This window comes from Drosophila subobscura, chromosome O, assembly GCF_008121235.1.
Source record: "Drosophila subobscura isolate 14011-0131.10 chromosome O, UCBerk_Dsub_1.0, whole genome shotgun sequence".
In the NCBI taxonomy this organism is placed as follows: Eukaryota; Metazoa; Arthropoda; class Insecta; order Diptera; family Drosophilidae; genus Drosophila; species Drosophila subobscura.
The window spans coordinates 14,299,301-14,323,098 of record NC_048533.1 but is presented as its reverse complement, the minus strand read 5'-3'; the positions used below and the strand labels follow the sequence as shown (position 1 = coordinate 14,323,098).

Genomic DNA, 23,798 nt, shown 5'->3' with positions numbered 1-23,798 from the left:
AACGATTCAGCAGGGGGTTGGAGCAGGGACAGCACTCCATGGCTCCGGCGATGAATGTGGCCCAGCGGCATGCGAGGCATGTCCTCAACTCACACACAAAAAATACAACACAAAAAACACGCAAAAGGAGCAGCAATTTCCAATGAAACAATAAACGAAAAAGCAAAACGCAACAAAAAATTGGTAACCCAACAACATATTTAACGGCACTTTTGCGGTTGTCTGAAAGGATGCCTGGGCGTGCGGCAAATCGGAGGGCGTGCCGGGACAACACACACAGGAAGAGAGAGAGAGACGAAATTTATTTGGTTGCATGTTTATTGATGATGTTTCCTTGTGTTCTTACATTAAACGTTGCATACTTAGAGGCTATTTACAGGATGCGGCAGGCCAAGGTCCTTGGCTGCCACACTTTTAACGCTTATTTTGTTGTGTTACTCAGTGACATTTATTACAATTATACATAGATATTGCATAGGGTTTGCCTTTGCCTTTGCCTTTGCTTTTGCTTTTGTTTTCTCTTCATTTCTTTTGTTTTTTTAGTTGTAAATTCTCACGTGCATTTCAGTTGCTTAGAGCTAGAAAATGGTTTCGAAACAAACGCAAAAACCCGTAAAATAACAGCAGGACAATGCCGCACTACGGCCAGCAGTGGCTTCGATGCACACACGCACAGGCACACGCACACGCACACGCACACGTTGCCGCCATTTTGTAGCGCGTTGGCTTCCGTGCGCCATATTGAAATGTCAGTGGCGTCAAGAGTCGCGCTGCGGTTGCAACAGCCGCAGACGCCATCGGCAGTAGCAGCAGCAGCAGCTGCTGCAATTTTATGCCACTTCCACCACGCGTGGCAGCTGCAGCACAGCGAGAAAGAGAGAGAGCGAGAAAGAGAAAGAGCGTGAGAAATTGTTATTAATTTGCGTTGGAGAATTGTCCAAATATGTCTGTCTGTCTGTCAGTGTGTTAAAAATGAATATATTTATTTTTAATTAGCGGCCACTGGCATTTGCGGTTGAGTGCGCTCTGCCACAGAGCGAAGGGAGGTACCCACCCGATCTCGAGTTGATCAGCTTTTGGTTCTTCAGATCGATGTCATCGCGGAAGAGCTGCGCGGTCAGGGCCGCCTCTCGCTGCAGCTGCGGATAGCGATCAATCTCTGCCACGCAACGCAGCTCCAGGCCAAGCCGTGCCGGGGAGATGGTGCGCTTCTGCTGCGGCTGCTGCTGCCGTTGCAGCATCAGCTGTTGCAGCTGCGCCTGGTGGAAGCGCGGCTCGTTGGCATAGAAGTTCAGCTGCGAGACAACGCGCCGCAGATTGTAGTCGTGTGCTGCGATCGTGGTCTCTATGCTGGGCAGCAGATCCACGAGGGAAACCTATTTAGACGTTGGTTAATCAATAATCCAAGTTGTAGATGGTTGATTGGCGCGTTACCTTCACTCCATTGATGTACCACGTGATGTGCGTGAAGAGGCTGGAGAAATCCGTGCTGCAGTTCACCTGCACAAAGTCATCGAAGCGATACATGGAGTGAAAGCTGCTGATAAGTGGATTGTTCTGCGGCAGAGCTGCAAAGGCAGAGAAGATGTGTGAAATTTATAAAGAATTTAGAGCTAAGAATTGTAGTTCTTAGAGGGTAAGCGTAGGAGTAAGAGCTTAGCATTTTGACCCTGTAAATCCACTCCATCCCTTGGCACACTTATAGTTTTCCGGCAGCTCTAGCTAAGCCCAACATTTGAGACTGACGAGTATCCTTTTGGTGTTTTTTTGCTCCTTTCATTCCTAAGCTTGTGAAAAGGATTGGAGATTCATTGACAGGGAGCGGGTTGGGGCATCTATGGAGGGTTTTTGTGGAGCAGGACTACGAGCAGGCAACAATTTGAACCATTGAAGTGGCGCAAAATAAAAGCGAAAGTGCGGCAATTTCAGTTGTGTTTATTTATGCTCTAGAACCCATTGGAATCGAGTGAAGAACTTGCACACTGAAGGCAGTGCCAGAAGGGTCAGAAAGTGTTCAAATTTTGCTGTTATCAGCTACCAATTTGCACCTAAATTAAATCTAGAAAAATGCACAAATGGAAGCTCAAAATATGTCCGAGCAAATGCACCACGTAAATGTTGCCACTTTGCCTCTAGAAGATCCCCTTAAATACTGCCACAGAATCGTGCCTTAACCCACAGCTACTGCCATAAGTAAACGTATACGCTTGGAGTAATGCCAGACATCTGATTCCTTCGCAGGGCTGAGTGCATTGCAGTTATTTCCTTGGCTAATTTTAAACGCACATTACACATGCAAATGGCGCACCTTTGTTGCACGTTTCTTCCCCCTCCCGCTCCTCCGTTTGTGTTGCGCCACTTCTCTATTTGCTTTTGATAAATTTTTAAAAATATTTTAGCAACAGTGGAGCAGCAGCAGCAGTGGAGCCTGGAGCAGAGCACAGTGCCTGGCTGGCTGGCAAGATATTTATTTTATATCAGCGGAAAAATAGATGATCATAAAACACATGCAGAGAAGCATCCTGCATGTTTGTGTATGGTTACGGGCGGGGGGGTGGAGTGGGGAAAAGTAAAAGCGAAAATAAAATAAAGCAGACCAGCAAGCAAGGAGGCAACACGCACATGCAGCAGGCAGCGGGTGGCCCTTGGCGGAGTTGCCCCTGATGAGGAGGCGGTGTGGCGAAGGCAGTGGCGGAGCTTTTCATTTTAGCGATATCCTTTTTAAGCATAAAGTGCTGCCGTAAATCACAGAGCCGCACAGACACACACAGGAGGAGGAGCTGCAGGAGGAGCAGCAGGAGGAGCAGCAGGAGGAGCGGCAGGAGGAGCTGCAGGTTCCTGTGCGCTGTGTCCGTGTCCATGTCGTGGCGTGGGTGTGTGTGGGTGTGACTCTGCAGTTGTTTGTGTGTGTTGCTGTGTGTCTGTGTATCTGCGCGCTGTGCGGATGCGAATCACATGCATCTCTTGGTTACATTTTATGAACGCTCGCTGTTCCTTTCGCGAGCACATCCTGCCCGGCTGCCTGCCTCGCTGCCTGCCTGCCTGCCTGGTTGCCTTGCTGCTTATCCTGTGCGTGTACAGCACTATCCTTGGTCCTCCCCCCTCGCAGTGGCAGCCACTTTGCCAGCTCGTCATATATGCAAACGGGGCCCCTGCCCCCCCTGCACTGCACTGCCTTGTGCCGTTGCAGTTTTTCTTGTACTACTCCGCCCTCCCCCCACCGTGTTGTTTACTATTAAAATATCACGGAAATTACACATTTTACTCTGTTTATGCAGTGCAAGAGAGAGAGAGAGGCGGAGTATGAGAGAGAGAGGCAAAGGTGCTGCCTGCGGGGAACGTGGGAATCGGAACGGGAATGGCAATGGCAATGGGAATGGCAGGGAATGGGAATGGGAGAACAAGGTAAATGGGTAACGAGCAGCAAGCCTGCGGCATCAAATATTTACATGATGCACTGCCACAGATGGAGATGGAGTTACTCCTCCCCCCACACATACACTCCTCCCTCTCGCGCTGTGTGTGTCCTTAAGTTAAGGCAGCATTTCATTAGACTCACCCTCCACGCTCATGTTGGCATCGCGTGCAGTTAGCTGAAAGTGTGGCGCATCGCCGGACACTTCGCACCTGTAGACGCCCGATGACTTGAAGCCCAATAGATTGAGTTCCACGCGACATGAGGACTCATTGCACTCGTTGCCATCATCGATCAGCTGTACGCCATCCACAGCGAACGGAATGTATGTGGGTGGCGTAAGTGGCGAGTATCTAAAGAGCAGGATGAGAAAAAGGATTCAAGGATGAGATTCTGCACAGCAAAGTGGCCGCAAATTGCAGCACCAGCCGCCGATAAGCGACTGATGTGTGTCCCGTGTCCCGTGTCGTGTCGTCGTAGGCTTGGGTTAAAAGCTTTCAAAGCCATCAACGAAAACTGCCCAGGAAATGGACAGCGAGCGAGAGAGAATCGTTTCTCTTCGCAGACAAGTGGCTTACATGCACTCAACCTTAACTGATTGCCAATGTGGCAGAGGAGGAGCAGGAGCAGGAGGGTCTAATGTGGAAATGGACTTGGGTTTGGGCTTGCTCTCTCTCCACATTTAATTTGTTTTGTATTGTGAATTGATGCTCATTAATCCCACAAAATGCCTCAAAAAACATGTAAAAAAAAGGGAAGAAAAATCCACAACAAAAAGTGTTCAAGTGGAAAACTTGTCCAACACTAAAGCACACACTGGCACACACACACACACAAACGCGCGCAGCTATCAAGTGGGTTTTGGCTTGGGTCGCACATAAATAAAAAGCACCCCCAAAGCGTTGCCTACTTTTGTGCGCGGCGCTGCAGTGTTGATAAGTCGCCTTTGTGTGTGTGTGTGTGTGTGTGCCACTTGTTAATAGCCAACGACTGGGGAGTGAGGCAGGTCCTAGCTCTGGTTGCGCATTATTTGCGGCTTAGGCGGTAACTGCGGCAGCAAATCAACAAATTTGATAAGCAATACGAACGGCAGAGAGACGGCCAGAGCCTGCCCCCTGCTCGTTACAAGGGGATTTGTGTGCCGGGCTGCCTGCTTTGTGTACGAAATAAAGAACGAAACGCAAATACACATTAAATTCATTTTACTAATGCCAAAGGGAGCGACTGACCAAGGCCAAAATAAAAGAAAATCCAAATCGAACACTCGCAAAAGTTAAACAATTGTTGCGAAATATTTGAAAAATGTTTTTCATGCACTTAAAACGGTGCAGCAATTCCTGCTAAGTTCCACAGAAAATGTTTCACGCTTTGTGTAAATATTTGTGGGCTTTGGATTCGTTTTTTTCGTGCCAAAAATGCAGCTAAAAAATTATTGAAAATGTGCAAAATGCACGCAACAAACGCAAAGGTAAATTTATGAAATTATAGAACAAAATGTAAAGATTGAAAGTTTTTCCAAATATAAAACATATTTTTAATGATTGATTTGAATGCGTTGCAGATAGTTTTTTGTCTTAATTTGCATTGACAAAAGTTGAAGCAAACATTTGAAATTTCTTTTGCTGAACTTTTGCTGCTCTTTGGCAGGACTGTTTGCCTTCATTTGCATTTGCATTTGGCCGCGCGAGCTGTAAGTCGAAATTGCAATTTGCCTTCCGTTGACTTTTTACGTTTTACGTGCTGCTGTCTAATTAAAAACTTTCTCTCTCGCTCCGTGCTCGTGTCCCTAACCTTAGCCCTCAGGGGTGCCCTGGCAGGAGGTTTCTCTCTCTCTTTCTCTTTCGCTAAAGCTGTGCCTGGGTTCATTTGCTCCTCTTTATGCTGTGGGCGCATGTGTGTGCCTGCTGCTCATTTTTAATTAAGCAAAACGCGAAGCACTCACTTGAGATTTTTCATTACAGACTGTGCCACACACAAGCTGCCACTGAAGAATGACGGCCCCTGCCACTTGTTGTTGCTGTGGCCGCCTTGAGGTCGAATGACCATTTAATCATCATATTTGGCTACAGGTTTTGGGGGGGGTCTTCGGTCTTCGGGCCCCAATTAATTTGTTGTTTGTCTCGCTGCAAACGATGTGTGTGCATAAATAATAAATGCCATGGGTGGCGGGGCGGGGCGGGGCTTGCAGGCTGGTTGGAGGCTTGGCGCGTCGACCAAACATTTAAATTAATTTGCCAACAACAAATTAATTTATTTAATAATTAATGGTGCAAGAAAGTCTGCTGCCGCAGTGCCGCCGACAATGAACATATTTGTGTGTGGAATTCGCTTACACACAGCACACACCCCCAAGGCAGAGCCTGTGGCATGGATTCTCCGTGCAACTGACAGCTGCGCCCCGGCATATTTATATCATAAATTATGTGCTAAAAACAGTGCTTCAAAAAAGCAATTGATGGGTGTAAAAATATATTAATATTGGCAAAGAAAAAAGGCAATGAAAATGAAACTTATTGTTGGGCAAGGCCTTTTTTGGCAGTTATTTTTAAATTATATTTTAGTGTTTTTTGGCATTTCCTGGAACTAGAAATTACGATAGTCAGTTTAGTTATTAATTATGTTTGTGTCTTACATTTCTTAATAATTTAATTATAGCTATTAACGTTTACTAAACATTGATGGGAGATTTTTTCAGCAGTCCAAAATTCAACCAAATGAACTGAGTTTTAAGCAGATTTGCGGCCAACAAATTCGCTCAAAAAAAATGTAAAAATTACATAAATTAAGCCACACCTTTATGGTCATGTAACGCACTGTTTACACACACAACATCCCCCCCCGTTATGGCATTTCCATGCTCCGGTACTTACCTAAAAAACTCCTTGCCGTTTTTGTACCACTTAACCGAATTTAACGTGTGACCACTTATGTCATAGCTGCAGGATAATGTCACGTTATCGCGAAAATCAACAATTTGTGGCACATTGATGTCAGTCACACGCAGACACTGAATGCGTCGCACAACTGCCACACGCCGCAGCAGAGTTGGCAGGGGGGAGCCCAAATGGTGGCGCCGCAGCGAAGGTTAGTCCCATGCAACGAGATGAAAAACGTCAGATAAAATGATGAGAAATGCCATCAAAATATGGCATACGGGATGCCGTACACAAACAAAAAAGTACAATCGGAAAATCACAAAAAAGGAAGAGAAAAAGAAAAAACGAAAATGAAAATGTTTTGCATTCGTCTGCTTTAAATTGAGGCATTAAGCCAGTGCGGTGCCCCGTCTCGATGGCATGTCAGAGATTGTGCGGCAATAAAAAGGAAAACCAGAGATATAATTTGGTAGATTTGCAAAAAAAAACCCCAGTAAAGGGAATAAAAAGTGCAGGCTGGGAGCTGCTTTGGTGTGAGCTTTGAGAGTTCGAAGTTTGTGGGAAAGCTCTTCGATTGTTGTCTAAAAAAGCAAAGCAGAATATGTGTGCATGGATCGAACTTTGATTAGATTAAATCTGGCAGTTCAAGCTGATTTTAAACTAGTTCTTGGGCAGTTTATGGAACGCTTTTAGCTACTTTTTCGCTTGCAAAATAAAAGACTTAAAACTGTTCCAATTTAAATGCAAATCGGAGCCGGAATCTCTCACATTTCTTTCATTGTTAAAGCTGTGAGTGTAATATTTGGAATGGAGCTGTAAGTTTTAAGCTCATCAGCGAAACAAGAGGCAAATGTTGAATATTAAAGCAGGCAGACAGCGGGCAGACAGCGGCAAGACAGCGAGAAATGCGAACAAGGAAAAGCGAAGCACAACTCCTAATTGAATGAACTTGTAGAAATGCTGAGCACTAAGACAAGGACAGCGACTGAGACAGAGACAGAGGCAGCGATTGGGGCAACAAAAACCAGCTAAACGGTGCACCACCAACAAAAACAAAAACACACAAAAAAAGAGACAACAAAAAACAGAACAAACCGCGTGCTGGTTTTTACAATTTGCGGAACGGAACGGAACGGAACGGAACGGAACGTATTTAAGTGCAAAACAGACGAAGCGAAAGGGGGCGGAAATAAGTGTGGGAAAATGCCAGAAAAACAAAAAAAAATGGTTAATATCATTAGCTGCAACGGGTTTCTGGCTGTTACTGCGGTGGCGGTTGGGTGTGTGTGTTTTTCCTGCCTGCAAGAAGTGGTTGCTGCCGCCGGGAAATTTCCATAATCCGCGCGCAGTTTGGAAGTTGAAGTTGCAGCAACTGCAGTTGCAGACAGCCGACTGCCGACTGCCGACTGCTGCATGATAAGCAAGTAAAAGCGGCAGATGAGAGACGGGAAAGTGAATGCCGAAAACGACAACTTGTGCATAATTTGAGCAAATCGCATTAGGTAACAGCAACTGAGGCAGCAACAGTTGCAACACAGCAGCCAGCACTCGTGAATTTAATTTGTCGCCGTTTACAGTTGAAATAACTTGCAAGGATGTCAAAAGTTGCGATTTGCCAAAGGCAAAGGCAGAGGCAAGGCTTAGCGGAGTACTCGTATTTATTCTGCAGAAAATCTCTTCGAATTGTTGGCTATCCGTGCCCCTGCACCGTGCTGCCGTTTGATTGCAGCAACATCGGGATTTGTCAGAGACGGGGAGGGGAAGAGCAGACGAAAACTTGTTTCAACTTTCCATAGACAAACAGACAAAAGTGCCTGGTGGTCGCAGCGATTGCAGCCGGATTCCGATTCTGATCCTGACATGAGTCCTTTGGAGCATGTCAAAGCAGCAGACGAACAACGAAAGTAACAGCAACAACAGTAGCAGCAACAAGGATGACAATGGAAAACACATTTGCAAATGGCAGCGGCAAACCGCAGCTTAATGACAGGCTTTTCCAGCAGTTCAGTTCTGTTCTGTTCAGTTCAGGGGAAAGCAAATGGAAAACTTTACCTGCGCGGCCAAAGGCACGTCCTACGGCTGCGGCTCTCCAACACTCAACGACTGTAGGTGTCTGTGTGTGTGTGTTTCTGTGCAAACAAATGCCTTGTCTTGGCGTGTATATGTAAATAATAAAAATAAGTACATCAAATACAGACAAACGAAACTTTTTTTTGCACGGCAATCAACGCACTTGAGTGAACTTTGCTGCCTAACAACCAGAACCAGAGACAGAGCCACAACCGGAGACGTAGACAGCAGCGTCTGGAACAGGGGACAGAAACAGAAAGAGACACTGAGCCAGAGACGCTGGGATAGAACCAAAGACAGAGACAGCGACGGCGACGGCAACACATCAATTTGTTGTGGCGGCGGCTGCAGTTCTCTCTTTCTCGCTGTTCCAATATCACTCTGTCCCAGCGCCTCTCTATCTATTTGTCTCTCTGTCTCAGTCTTTCGCTGTTCCAATGTCTCTCTGTCCCTGCGTCTAGCTGTCTCTCCGTCTATGTTTGTCTGCACGTTTCGTCTTGCTCGTCTGCCTCTGTTCGCTTGCGGTCCGTGCACGAAACCCCCTGCTTACGCCGCACCAACAAAGTCGACATCTTTGCCAGTTCTAATGAAAGTCAAGCAGCAAAGCTGTTCAATAAGTCTAAAGTTAAAAGCTTCTCAGAAAATAGACAAATTCCTAGAATATTTTTGGGTATTAGACGACCGCGAACTTGACTCCCATAACCCATAACTCAAAACATAGGTCGGCATGCAGGTACCCAAATGTTTTAGTGCGTTTGCATGCACAGAAAACACAAAAGAAAACGAAAACTCTGCCTGCTTCTCTGCCGCTGCGCGCAGCAGAGCAATTGTGCATGGGCCACATACGAAGCTGTTTCGCTGCTGCTGCGGCTGTTCTCTGTGCATGAAGCCACACGAAGCTTTAGCGCTGCGCGTGTGCCGACTGCGCTGTCCGAGATCTTTTACTATGCACAAAGCAGAGCTTACGATGCTGCCGTTCTCTGAACTAAAAGCAACGATCGTTTGCTGCTTGAGGGGGAGCTTTTGTTCGAAGCTTTTCAGACCCTTTCGCATTGAAGCACAGATGGTTTGTTTTGTCAAGCTTCTTCCGTGACTTTCCTCTGGTTGCTCTGAACTTAATATCATGAGTGTGGTAATCTCTGCCACAACGATGGCCCTGGATTTGTAATCAGCTTCTGCCGCTTTTTCCAAGTATCTGCCTGTAAAAAATGCCTTTCCGACTTTTTCCTGACTTTTCAGTTAGCCTAAGCGAGACAACATTATTTTTGCCTATACTACACATATACTTCTACATCTACATATATATAAGGCTTCAGCGCAAATCCGCTTTAAACATTTTCAGGCGACGATAAACGCTCGAACAGAGACAAATCTGCACTGGCCCCAAAACGAGGAAGGAAAATGAAAGCAGCAGCAGCGGCAGCAGTGGGAAGAGAGAAGAGAAGGCCAGGGCCAGGCGTCTATAATTTGCATACAAATGCGGGGCCAACGACAACGACAAGTAGGAGACTTCAAGTCCATGGCAGTGTTTGTTTGGATTGGGTTTGGGGTTTGGCCATGGCTGATGCTGAAGCTGGAGCGCTGGATGGCTGGATAGCTGGGATTGGAGTTTGTTTTAGTTTGGTCGTTGCTGGTGGTGGTGTGGGTTGGGTGTGGGCGTTGGATGCGCTGCGGCAAACAAACACAAATAAAGATGCTAATCTCAGCCAGAAGCAGTGGCAGCAGCAGCAACAAAAAATCGACCATCTAAACGAGCAACACGAGCAGGGCAAGTGGGACAGAACGAGACAGCAGCAGCAGCAGCAGCAGCAGCAGCAAAAAGCGTTGCCACGGACAGCAACTATGCTGAGATTCCTTAGCTGCTGCGCACGGAGCTTTTGTTGTTTGCTGGCTTGCTGTTTTTTGTTGTTGTAGCTTAAATCCCATTTGGTATGCAGCTGAAGCTGGATCGGCAGCTATGCAAACGGCGTGAAAGTTGAAAGTTGATTTGGCTCAGACTTCGACTTGGACTTGGAGTTCGACTTGCGGCTTGGATTTTGGCAAGAGGCTTTGTCTGCCTTTGCCTGACATCACATTAGTGTCAGTTTCTGGCCCATGACAGTTGAAGGTCTTTTGCCATAGTTCTTCCCCAAAGGGGAGCAGCCGCGTTGCCTCGTTTCGCTTGATGCCGCGCCCATAACGCACACTTACGAAAACTGAAGACACTTGTAAAAATCGGCAATTTGTTTAAATAAACTTTATGGCACTGGAAGGCGGGATGAGCGAGTGCCTCTGCCGGCAAATGTTTGTTTTCTTTATGGCAGGCAACGGCCTTAGCCCGGTCTATAAATTTTAGAAAAGTGCAAATAAAATATAGCAGGAGAGACACTTTATTTCATCCACACTGCCACTGCTGCTGTGTGTGTCCTTTATCCTTTAAGGCGTGCTCTCCGCATTGAAATTGTCGCATTTATGTTTGGTTTATGCAAATTTTTCGCTCGACTGTGGCCGTGGCATTTGTCCTTGTCCTTGCCAGCAGAGGAGGAGAATTTCACTGCTCAACCAATGCACATGGCAGAAAAAGCAACTGCAACGTTTTGTTGACACACTTTTCCCCTCGTGATGAATATAATTTTGCATAGATCGGGAGAGCAGCACAAATTGATAATTTAATGGCAAACCAAATCGATATAAAAGTATAACTGAAGCGAGGTCACAGCTCCATTTGCACAATTTAAAAACAGAGGAAAGTCGAAAGGGAATTCCGCTTTTTTGCCTAATAATTTCACTTCCATTCTGTCTGGTAATTTATCCCAAAAAGCAATGAGATCGATGGCAAGCCATTTCCTGCGAATGTTCTCATCCTCAAGGATCACAGACACATAGAAAAAACTCCCGAAGGGGCAACGTTCCTGGCTTATCTGTGGCAGACGCATAAAAGCTAATTGAAATTATTATTTTTATTTCGTTGCCTCGGAACTCAGCTCGTTTCGGTTCACTTTGCCCTTCATTGGGCCATAATTAAAAGTGTGTTTAAAAAACAATTTCGGTGGCATAAAATTAACATAAATTGATGTGGTTAAGGTCGACTGTGGGTCGGAGTTCGTGTCGGGGTCGGGGTCGGAGGTCGGGTCAGATCAGGTTGGTTCTGCTTTTGGGTCGGTGTCGGGACAAACACATTTATTGCTATGCTAATTTCGAGTTTCCAGTTCAGTTCCAAGCTCCGAGTTCGGGTCACACGATGCACAATGGCGACGAGCGGAGGCGGAAATGCCTAAATGACTTTCCATCGTGCTGTCTGTCTGGCTGTGTGTGTGCAGCCACAAAGTTGCCAACACTGTGGACTGTGTCGTAAAAAAAGGACTGGTGCTGGTGCTGGGACTTGCGAAAGGATTAAAAGCAAAAGGCAATAAAATGAAAAGTTTCAAATATTTTCATTATTATAACCGGCTTGGGCTGGGCTGGATGCCCGCACCCCCGCCAGACATGGCCTTAACCGCAGCTTTAACTTGGAACTTACCCAGCAGCAGGTGGACGCTCAGCTGCAGCAGCCACCGGCCATAGTCCATTGTGGGGTTGGTCGCCTCTCGAAATGCCTTGCTGGAATTTGCTTCTCTGCCGGAAACTTTTGCTCTTTGGCCACACTCAATGGCCGGCCATATTTTCTATTAGTCCGCAAACTTTGTGCAGCCAACTTTTTTGCACCCCCGCGCGACTAGCTCATGATTACAGTCGGCAGTCGGCTGCTCCGCCATATATCTACATACACATAAATCTATATCTATATCTTAAGCCATACAGTTGCGATATCGATGAACGCCATTCACAGGTCAGCGGCCAATGAGCTAGAAAAATAAATGGAGAATTCTTGTTACTCAAAAAAGAAAAGGAAGAACTTGTCGGTGGCTTTTTTTTTGTGTCTGCTTTTTGTTTTAAGGTTATTAAATTTGAAAACTTTTTTGGCGTCAAAGAACATTCATCTGCCGCTCTCCCTCCCTCTCCCTCTCTCTCCCTCTCTCTCTTTCGCTCTCGCTCTCTCCCCTGCACGTGTCTGACTTTTACAAAGTTTCGGTTTCGGTTTCGCTTCCTTTTTTATGAAACTTCCTTCTTGTTTTTTTTTGTCCACTTCTGTTTGGCCACTGCATTTGTTTATTGTCATTGTCAGCGTTATTTAAACGTTGACAGTTGCCCCAAAATTTGCAGCCCGAAAAAAGCGGAAAAATAATACACAAAAAATTGGTAACAGACAACTTTGTCGTCCGCCTCTCCATCCAAAAGCCAGTCTCAGGTTCAGTCCGAGGTCAGGGCGCTGCGGGCTTTTGTGGCACAAAGTCCTTTAATGCTCTAATCAAATTGTGGCTTCTTTTTCATCACCCTCCACCCTCGCCGCCTCCCCTTTCCGCAGTTCTGCTCCTTGTTAATGTTGCTGTTATTGTTGCCTGATGCTGTCCTCATTGTTTTGGTTTCATTGACGCGTTTATTAAAATTACCGTGGAAAACTTTTTGCTGCGCAAACGGCACTTTATTTTTAATAACAGACAGACGACCATGGGGCGTGGGGCATGTGGCATGAAGCACAAACGGATGTTGGCTCCTAAAAATATCCGCTCGCTCGAGGCCGTAGAATTTACAATTCGAAGGCAATGGGCGGAAGGAAGGAAGCCTTTACGGACGAGCGGAAGGAAGCAACGAATAAACACAAGTGAATGGCTTAGATATTTGATTACTTGGCCAAGTTCAAATCAATGCGCCAGGTAACTTTGCCATGGGTCATTGTTTAGGGCATCAAGTTATGGAAAAAGAATACAATTAATTGCTTCAAATTAAAGGAGTTTTGCTGCGTAAATAATGTAAGAAATGTGCTTGAAAATTTGTTATGCTTCGAGGTAAAAATCTTTGAATTTTGCGCATTTTTAGTTGAGCTTTAGGCAGAAATGGGTTCAAAATCAGTTGGGGTTTCAAGACAGAGTTCAGGCAGAGAAGGAGCTGAAACCAAGGCCAATAAAAGGCGAAAAAAACCCTCTAAAAAGTAAGAACCAAAAATCAATTGAAAGCACAGCAAATCTGAAACTAAAGCTAAGCAAAAACGCAAATCAAAAAGCTTTTTTTTGCTCAGAAAAGGAACTCCAAAGTTTAGTTCGAAAATCAAACGAAATATTTCCCATGTGAGACTGTCTGCTGCTCGAGTTTTTTTTGTATGTAGAACACAAGTATGCCAATCATATCAATCAGCAGTCTTGGAGTCGAAGTCGAGACCAATTTGAAGAGCAACAAATCAACTCGTTGGAGTGTCAATGTCAGATATAAACTTTGGACAAATTGCCTTGCTCCGAGTGGGGAGAGAGCGAGTTTCGAGGCAACTGCTAATTGAATAATTTGAGTGCAGTTTTGGCATCATCATTTCTGCAGCATGTGTCTTGTGTGTGTGTGTGTGTAGAGAGAAATTGACACAAAATATGCTTTTGGGATGACAATAAAAATATTTAGAGAGGAGAGCAATATGATTTGCAATTCAAATTGAAATGCATTTCCCAGAGCACACACAAGGCACCGGAAAATGCCATTGTATGACAGATAACAAAAACGAAATCAAATCAAATGCTGAAGAATATTCTTCTCTGTCGGACAGCCAATTGAATGCCTCAATGCCAGAGTTTGACAATCGTTTTTGCACTGACTGGCCCGTGGGCGCAGCAAATCTCTCGAATGTCTTGCAATTATAATGAAAATATCAAATTAATGGCAATATCGACAACGAGCCGAGTGGCTTTAATTGACATTTCCACTTGTGCTGCCAATTTCGAGTTCCAATTCCAATTCCACAGGCACTGCCACTGCCACTGTCAGTTGGCAATTGCATTTTGCCCTTTCATTTGTTGGGTCATAGCAATTTGCTCTCAATTTGTTGTGCCGCACACGCAACATGTTTCCAATCAAAGGAGACAATGTCAAGCACACACTCGTGCAGCCATAGAGGCAGACAGAGACACAGAGAGAGAGAGAGAGAGAGAGAGAGAGGCACACACATGTCGAAGCCTGCACAAGGAGCGACTTAAACAGCTCTGCTTGGAGCCGAGTTAATTACTTAATGGCAATGTAATGTATACACATACATAATTAACAAACATTTCATTGACTGGCTTAAATGACACACACACACACATACACACACACACACACACATACACCCCCATCTAACACACAGCCTCTGCTCTTGGCTCTTGAAATATTTATGAGCTTTGTGCATCAGCAACAGTCAGTTGGCTCCGGCTGTGGTTGCTGTTGCTGCTGCTGTTCGATTTGCATAAATGCATAATTTCTAAAGCACACACACACACACACACTCGCACACACACATTAGCTGACATACTTGTATGAGTTTATAGCTCTATTTAACTAGCGGTGGACAGTTTTTTGACGCTTTTTTGTTGTTTTGTTATCGCTTAGAAGTCCGCACCGAATAGCTCCGTTTTGTACCGCTCTGCACCGCGCCGCTGCGTAGAGTGGCAACTCTTTGATGCCATGGACATGGTTGGCAGACCGTTGCCGGCGGAGTGCCGCCGTCTCGCTGTGGGATGCTGGAGCGGCTCCAACTTCGTTTCCGCTCGTTCATCCCCAAGTGCAGCCGAATGGCCTGGGCGCGCCTTCTGCTCTCTTTGCTCCATTTATGGCTCGCTTTGTAGCTTTGTAGCCGCTGTTGGCGCTTACAGCTGTTAAGGTAACAGTGTGGAGAGTTCTTAGCAGAGTGGGTTGAGTGGTAACAGCAGGTTCTAAGTTGCGATAACAGAGAATGTTAGACTGTGGCTGCTGTAGCGGTGCAGTCTGCTATGCTAACAGAATATGTTAACTCGCTGATGTTATGTTATGATTAACATTGCTCGAGCAAATCTACGAGAAAACTGAAAAGAAAATCTAGAAAAATCTAGAAATAATTGTCAAAAACGAAATCTAATTTAGATTTACTTCGATAAAAGCTGTTTCTGGAGACAACTTTAGCTATGAGTCATACTTTATATAGCCAGAGATTCATTTATATTTCTATTTCATTGCAATCTAACCACCAAATTCCTCGCCCTAACCTGTTTGTAGCGAATATCCTTTTGAAATTTGGTCGCCCTCTTCATTTAAGCCTCGACCTTAGCTTCTTAGCGAGTGGCAGGGTTCAACTGCTGCATTAACGGGCTGCGCCGTGGCGGTGGCCTTGTGCAGCCAAGTAGACAATTGAAAAATAACCAGCAAGCCGCCTTTCATCCCTCTTGCGGCACCGAAATCCTATTAGCCACATGTCTGTCTGTCTGTCTGTCTGTTTGTCTCTCTTTTTGGCCGGGGAAATGCATCGCTTAAGCTGCAGCGGAAAAGAAATGGAATTCCGTTGGCAAGCGGCAAGCCGCTTAGTTTCTTATCGATTTCATTTGTTGTGCTGGGGGCTTCCACTGGCTGCAGTTATCAGTCACTCACAGAGTCGCAGATGCTGCGCGTGGCAAGGCCACACAAATGCTTCCTGCCCCCAACCCCCACCAAGGCCCGGGCCCAACTTGCTTCTGACAGCCTGGCTGATGTTAATGTTGTGCTGTGGTTTGTTGTGGCGCTGTCATGTTGCTGCCACGCTCCGCTCCCGCTGCGCTGCTCTTGGCGGCGGGGTCACGAAAGCAATATTTCAAATCCATAATGATGTCACAGACATCCACTCCTGATCGATGGGAAAGCCATCTTCTGTCCTTAATGGGCTGCAGGCCACACTCGAAGTACATTTAATTTCGCTGATAATGTTAAAAATGGTGAATATTAAAATGAACTCAAATCAATTCAAATGCATTTTCCACTCTGCTCGGCTGGCAATAATTAATTTTTGTAAATTGACGGCACAGCCATTTCGAGCTTGTTAAAAATCAATAAAGCTTATGGGCTTAATGAGCTCAACGAGTCGAGTCCACCGAAGTGACGGCCGCCGCTGCCACGCTCTCCTCGCATTAAGCCCATTTAATATTCAAGTATTTATCGAAAATATTTTGCACACTTTCGCCACAACACTTACATTGCCATTAACTGCAAATATTCAAGCATATTTATTTAATTTCAGCTGCCCTCCAGCCGATGAATTTGTCCTAGGCCACGACACCAGAGGTGAGATCGGGAACTAAAGGGAACGCTCTCTTGTCGTAGCATTTGCTGCCTATGACTCGCTCCCCCATCGCCTAGCATAAATACTTCTTCCTTCTCTCTCGCTCACAGTCGCTGCAACTGTTCTCCTTTCCTCGCTCCACTTTTTTCCGATCTCGCTTTAAGCACTTGTCGTGCACTCAGGTAGCGTTTGCAACTGTTCTCCTCTTCGCTCTCCACTCATTTTTTTTCGATCCCGCTTTAAGCACTTCTCAGGCGCACTGGTAGCGTTAGCTGCTCATCACTCTCTCCCTTTTGCCTAACATAAATAACTGTTCTTCTGCTCTCGCTCACAAAACATTCGGTGCAGCAGCTCGCACTCTCTCCGCTTAGCTGTCGCTGCAACTGTTCTTCTCTCTTCTCTCCTCTCTTCACTCTTGTTGTTTCCCGATCCCGCTTTAAGCATTGCTTTAAGCGCTTCTCAGGCACAGTGGGCTGAAGCTACTTGCTCTTAGAGCTGTAAATTGTCTGCCACTGTGTGGACCCTAGCATGTTGTGCACTTTAACAGCCTGAAAAATTGATTAAAATGTGGACAAAAGTATGCCGATGCAATGGCAAATATATGACCGCAGCAGCCATTTCCCGTTCTGCCAAGGGCCATCTATTCCCGTTGTTGTCGCCTTTGCGGTAAAGTTTCCCAGTTCTGTTCTTTTTTTTGGCCAAACCTGCATATCCGTACATGGCACGTGAGTTTGCCGTGGCCCGGGCATGACTAAGGAACTAATGGCACTCGCACACACACAGCCACACTTGTCACGTGTTTGGACTACAACAAATATGCTAAAAATGTAATGCCAAAAGCCAGCCATGGCAGCAGCAGCAGCAGCAGCAGCAGCAGCAGAGGCTGAGACAGGGGCGTGGCAGGGGAGCTGCATGGCCAAAGCATTTGGATTTTGCATTTTACAGCGCCCGAAGGCCGCGCAGCTGCTAAACTTGGCGCCGTTTGTTGCCATTTGCGGAAAATGCGCGCGGGTATGTTAAAAATGCATTCTCTCCCCCCCGCCGAAGCAGGCACTCCACCCCCCCTACAAACAGAACGTGCTGCCCTGGCCGCTCAGGGACTGAATCTTCTCGACTGCTGAGACTAAGCGTTACTGGCTTGCGGTACACTGGGAGAAGTTGAGATGAAAAAGCGAAGGGGAAGTCGCATACGAACCAGCGAATGAATATTAATTATTTTGGAGAGAATAATTTCTAAACTCATGCCAGAGAATAGCGCAATATCAGAATAATTTAAAATATAATTTGATTTTCGACCTCTTAAGCTTTGAATTAAAACTTTTACCATATGTATTTAAATTCTGACATTTTTTTGCCACCCCTGCCATAGCCATTTTTATCATAGTTTGCTCTTCGCGCTCAGTGTGTTCGTTGGTCTGGCATATGAGTGTCATCCTCGGCTCCCAGCGGGTTAATGGAGTTGCATCAGACGTGCGGTGTAGGTGGTCACAGTACCCTGCGCTGCTCTCTCTCTCTATCTCTCTCTGCTCCACTCGTGGATAAACTTCAAACATGATCAGGCCAAATTTACATTGAGCAAAAGTTTTGTTGCGTGGGGTAGAAGCATGGATAGGAGCAGGGACAGGGGCTGGAGAAACGACAGCAGCTAAAAAGTTCTTGGCTCTTGATTTTTCATGAACTGCCGTCGTCTGGCTTGGTGCCTCATTATGCGGATGGACTGGAGCTGTGGCTGGGGGGGCACTGGGGAAGGCTGCCTTTATAGGCAGGCACTTGGCAAGCCGCCCCTAGACGTAGACGCTTGCCACATTCCTAGGCAAATACTCGTAAATAAGAGAGGCAAGAGGCAACAATGAAGGGGACTGTAGACTGCCACAATGGCCGCGATTGTCGCTGCGCCCAAAAGTATGCAGCGGCAGCCAAGCAACAAAAAATAAGCCCAGGAGCCGCCGCGGCAAGTTTATTAAAAATTTGAGTTTGCCCCATGTCCCTCCATGCCCCCAGCCATAGTTCGCCCCTTGTGTATTATTATTGTTTTCTTTCGTTGCTTTGCTTTTCTTTCCCCTGTTTTATTCCATTCGCTGGCGTATTATTTTTGTTTCGTTTTTCCTTTTTTCCTTTTTGTTTTGCTGCTGCTGCTGCTAGTACATTTTTTCACTGTTCGTTTCTCTGTGCCACTTGGCCAGGCCCGTGCTACATGCACTTGAGTTTCATTTGCTTGTTCTCCTCGGCCCTGCCCTGCCGTGCCCTACCCCCCACCCGTCCCGACCCGACCACCGCCTACTCTCAGGCCGGGGCAATGTCAGAGAGTGCATTAAAAATTGTAGTGCCCGAAAAAGTTTTATGTACAAAAGAAAACCACAACAAAATGAAGTCGAAATGTTTCTGTTGTTGTTCCCAGCTATTATTATTGCCATTGCCGCAGATGTTGTTGCTGGTGCCGCTGCTGCTGCTGCCACTGGATGCTGCGGTACAATTCACTTTGTTAAATTATGTGCAGCATTTGCGGATACATTTACTTGGCGAATCGACTGGATCCCAACGGACCATTCCCCACTGCAGGACAGAGAGAGAGAGAGAGAGAGAGAGAAAATAATATGCTCTGCGCGGTTCATGGCCGGCGACTCCACTTAATTATTATTCGCATGCCATAATATCATAATAATAGTGCACATAATAATAATAATAAATTATTCGCACGCCTAATGTGCAATTTTGTTATTTGAATTATTAACTGCAAATGACTCAACGCATTGGCGAATAATCATCAAAGCAGTTCAGCCATTGAGCTTTTCATTGACTGCTGTTGAGCTTTATGGGTTTGCAATTGATTTTGCAAGCAAAAGCCCGTGCTTGCGAATTGCCCGTTCCCTATGCAGAAGAGAGCGAGACGAAGCGATCGAAAAAGAACTTTGGAGCAGGTAGCGGCTGCTGCTAGGCTGCGCACGAAGCTTAGCTAGAGCGCGAGAGAGGTGCAGGTGCTGCACGAAGATGGTGGGATAGATAGACGAAAGAACGGCCACTTCCGCGCGTGAGCATATGCAAGAACTCTTTTTATTTACAGCGAGTATTGCCAAACAGCGAACCATGCACCAGTTTCAGTTGTTCCATAGAACACGTTCGCGTGCTGATGCTTAATGCCAGACATTTTCTGAAGCTAAACGGACACTTTTTCATCTTGCTGCATGCTACGAAGGTCTCCCTCGAAGCTGAGATGGAGCTGCTAAAGAAACATCAGCTGAAGCCGTGCGTGGCAATGCGCTGGTAGTGGGCGTGCACAATCGAAAGGCAGTGTAATTATGCGCTAATCCCAGCTACTATTTATATGTAAATTTAAAGAATTTTTAGCTATTTCCATAGCCATATTTCACAGTGGAATAATGTCTACTGAGTGTGTGCAAAAATTGAATTAATCACAAATTATTTATGCCTCAAAGCGAAGTGAAAATGCTTCAGAATTTTAATGAAACTAACAGGCAGATAATGAATGAATTAAACAGAAGTGACATGCACATAAATAGAGGCATTCAAAAGTGATGTGCCAGTAATTTCGATACGTGAAGAGATTTTTAAAGATTTTTCTTATTTTTTAGACACATTTTAATACGATACAGTCACTCCCATATTGATACAGACTCAGCAACATCTCACAACAACAACATCTCCCACTTAACACATGAACTTGGGTAATGGCCATAAATGTAGCTAAACTCCTGCACCTTCGAGTCGTTTTGGGGGCATATCGGGCCAAAATGATTAATGGATTCTGCCAGAGACACTCCCTGTAAACTAAATAAAAGCCTGTAATAATCTCATTCAACATTCATCACACATACAGCACGCATTTGGGCCCGCGTTTAATTACAAACGTACAATTTTAATTTAATTAGGGATTACAACTAATAAAACTTTTTCATTTCGCTGACTCGGATGGGTGCCGGCGGATGGATCCGGCACTTCTTCGAAGCACAAATACCATTTTTGCTCAAACAAATGCAAGGCAAAATCTTAATTAACCTCGGGGTGCAGAGCATAAACCAGCACACACACACACAGGACACACATCCGCATCCTTATACTTATCCAGGGGATGTCTATTACGCGAACATTTCAAATGAATGGAAGGCAAGCTGAGCAAATAAAACTATGCACATATGTACATGTGTGTGGGTGTGTCCATGGGGTGTATGTGTGTGTAAATGTTAGTGGCTGTCTCCGTGTGTGCGTGTGTGTGTGTGTGTGCGCACATACATTCATTTGTATATTGCGCACTTTATCCCATCTATCTCAAAGACAAAACCAGTCAGTTAACCAGCACACAGACGCGCGCTCTGCTCCCCCCCTCGATTGCCAGTCCCCGCCAGTACCCGTGGCGGCTCATCCCACCACCCACGAAACCCGAACCACGAAGCCCAACCTCACCCCACCCCGCCACACCCCCACGCGACTCTCGTACTCCATCAGACTCATCCGGACTTTCGTCGCTTGGCATGTGAAGCGAAAATTTCGCTGCTCGGGAATTACATTAAGCGTTGGGCATAATAAATTATTCCGTATGATATGATTCTGGTACATGATAAGCGTTTGTAATTTTAACTGTCAGTTAAATGAGTAAATGGCACAGAGTGCTCGCGGTGGGTGGCGCAGGATGGAGACTTGCAGGACGAAACGTAGAGCCTGCCTGCCTGGCATGGCAACGATTTAGAATACTTCATATTTATCTTTTGTTGGAAACTTGAACATTTGTGTGTGCGTAAATAAAAGTTGAGCGTCAATATTTGCCAATCTACACACACACACAGATGGCAGCTCCATGCTAACACACACACACATGCATGGCATGCACACACACACACACACACACATGTGTGTAATTACAACTCTGCGCTGGAAAGTTGTCGGGACAGAGAGAAAAGTAGCGAGCGCGCGCGGCAGAGCGGCAGCGCAACGTACGTGACTATAATCATCGCGATTTTGCTTTTGCCGCCTCATAATCTGCAACAGCATCGCACACACACACACACACACCGACTGCTGACCCACGCCTCGCTCCCCTACCCATGCCATTCCATTCCATTCCCACCATTCCCTTTACGCTATTTGCTTTGAAATTAAAAAAGTTTCGCACTGAAGCTCTCTGTTAGATTTTTCGCTTTTGCCTCTCCGCCTCTCTGCCTCTCTGCCTCTCTGCCTTGATTTACATGTTAAATAATTTTGTGTTTCCCGCTGCTGCTGCCTGCTGCCTGCTGCTCCAGCACAAAAGTCAAATATGAGCTGGAGTCGCTGTCGCTGGCTGTCCCTGCCCTGCTTCGTATTTGCCGGCTGTAAATATATGCAGCAGCAGACGGAACAATTCAAACAGTTCACTAAATCACGTAGCGGAAGTAAAAAGAAAGTTGCCGGACATGTCCAGAAGAGAGTCAGAGACATATCAAATATGATCCTGTTGCAGAAACTATTTAAATGTCACTCCATGGAGAGTATTTACTTGATGGCCCCAATTATGGCTCTCGACACTTACAGATTAGAGCGCAGCAAACTCGATTTAGCAACAAGGATTTGTTGTTCCTCCCCCGGCATTTGTTTAAATTAACGATTTGCAGCGCAGCGCAGAGCAGATGCTGCGGTCAGACAGCCGACAGTCGCCCATTGGGAGCTCAAGAGAAATGATGATGCATAAATAACGCGACGATAATCCCAGTTAAAAGCTTTAGACATTTGTTTGGATTTGGTCGCAGCTTTCCAATATTTGCCTTAGACATATAATTTTTCCCTGCCCCACGACCCTACCCCTCCCTTCCCTCCCCGCCCCAGCTGGTGGTTAATGTCTGTCGATTGCTGGTTGGATGCCAAGATGAATGGCACTCGATTTATTATCGATGTCTGGCAGAGCGTAGCGGTTTATTAATATGCCACGAGTGCAAGGTGAGGATGGGACACACTTTTTTGGGCACAATCTGCGGGGGACTGCAGGGGGAACTGGATCGGCAAGGTGCTCCATAATCGTCTGCGGACGTGTAGTTGTCATCAATGCAAATACCAAGCAGCGCGCAGCAGCAGCAGCAGCAGCACTTGTCAGCAGCGTCCTCTGGCTCAGGACGGACCTTGTATGCTCCAGCTGGGAGCCACATCGATTTCGTCGCATGATTGATCAAGTGCGTGCGTGTCGGGGACAGTGGCAAGGAGCAAGCAGCCAGCAAGGATGTGCACAGCGAGTGCCGTTGCCGTTTGCTGAACCATTTTTCTGACATTTAGTTGACAGCGCAAATTTTTGTTTGCTCGTAATGTGCCCTCAACAGGGATATGGACATTGGGTTCCACTCAGAAGTGGGTCCTGTTCCCCACTTCCCCATCCCTTGTAAATGCGTCGGGAGGCATGTGAGTGCTTAAAAAGCATTTCACGCCATCGCCCGGCAAGGACTCCAGAGCAGTGCGACACTCGGCAGCTGATTTGACATTTATCACTGCACTGCCGACTTTCGATTTCCCCCGGCCAGCCAGCCAGCCAGCCAGTAGGCAGCGATATGTGGCTGTGTCATTGATGGAGCCGTTCCGAACATGCCACACGCACTTGGCTCTGGCTTCGGCTCTGGCTCTGGCTCCGTGCGAAATTTTAATGAAAACTGTCAGCGATTGCCCACTGCCAATGGGCATGGGCATGGGCAGGGGCAAGGTCCGGTAGTGGTGCCCACTAAAAAGCCCCGGCAAATGTGATAATCCAATTGGCAGGCGCACACTGTATGCCGGGGTAACACTGGCACGGCCAAAGCCCCAGCCTTGTCTAATGTAATTCGTGATTCAGCATAAACTGGCGGTCGGGCAACCGCCCACGCCCTCTGCTGGATTTATTGGCAAGCTTTCGGATTGGGATTGCAATGGGTGGAGGGGGTGGCAAAGCAAAGGCATCGGAATTCGGGATAGGTAAAGGAATAGCGATAGGGATGGTGGCTGGTGGCTGCTGCTGGCTCTGGCTCTATCAAACGGTGCGATAGGCCAATTGCCAATTGTCAGATACAATTTATTCCTGCTCCCTTAGATGCTGCCAGGGCTGCACTAAATGCGAATTGAAAATAAAATATTACACAGAGATTGCAGCTGCAGCAGCAGCAGCAGCGATGGCAATGGCAGTGGCAGTGGAAGGAGCACTGGGAAAGACAAACAAACATCCAATGCAGCCAGCAGTAACACGATTATGCCCAAGGTATGTGCAAGTGAAGGGTAAGGCAGTGCAGAGACAAAGGGAATCGCTCCATGGCACTGCCTTACCTTCTTTTTGCTTATATCTTCATTATGCCAACGGGCATGCAGTGGCAGCGAGAGAGAGAACTGCGACTGCAAC

General features: G+C 46.3%; 1 protein-coding gene across 2 annotated transcripts; it reads right to left on the bottom strand.

Moving 5' to 3' along the window:
* Nucleotides 1-543: 543 nt before the first annotated feature.
* Nucleotides 544-15,146, bottom strand: LOC117898285. Of its 2 annotated transcripts, none has more exons than XM_034807540.1 (7): nucleotides 14,711-15,146; nucleotides 11,861-12,185; nucleotides 6,286-6,439; nucleotides 3,560-3,768; nucleotides 1,435-1,568; nucleotides 1,055-1,376; nucleotides 544-857 (listed from the first exon to the last, which is right to left on the bottom strand). In XM_034807540.1, the coding sequence occupies exons 2-7, from the start codon at nucleotides 11,907-11,909 to the stop codon at nucleotides 640-642; spliced, it is 1,086 nt and encodes a 361-aa protein (XP_034663431.1). In that variant the 5' UTR covers nucleotides 11,910-12,185; nucleotides 14,711-15,146; the 3' UTR covers nucleotides 544-639. The 2 variants fall into 2 exon arrangements, with proteins under 2 accessions (XP_034663431.1, XP_034663432.1); XM_034807541.1 differs by having other exon boundaries at nucleotides 14,798-15,146.
* Between the last annotated feature and the right edge of the window lie 8,652 nt (nucleotides 15,147-23,798).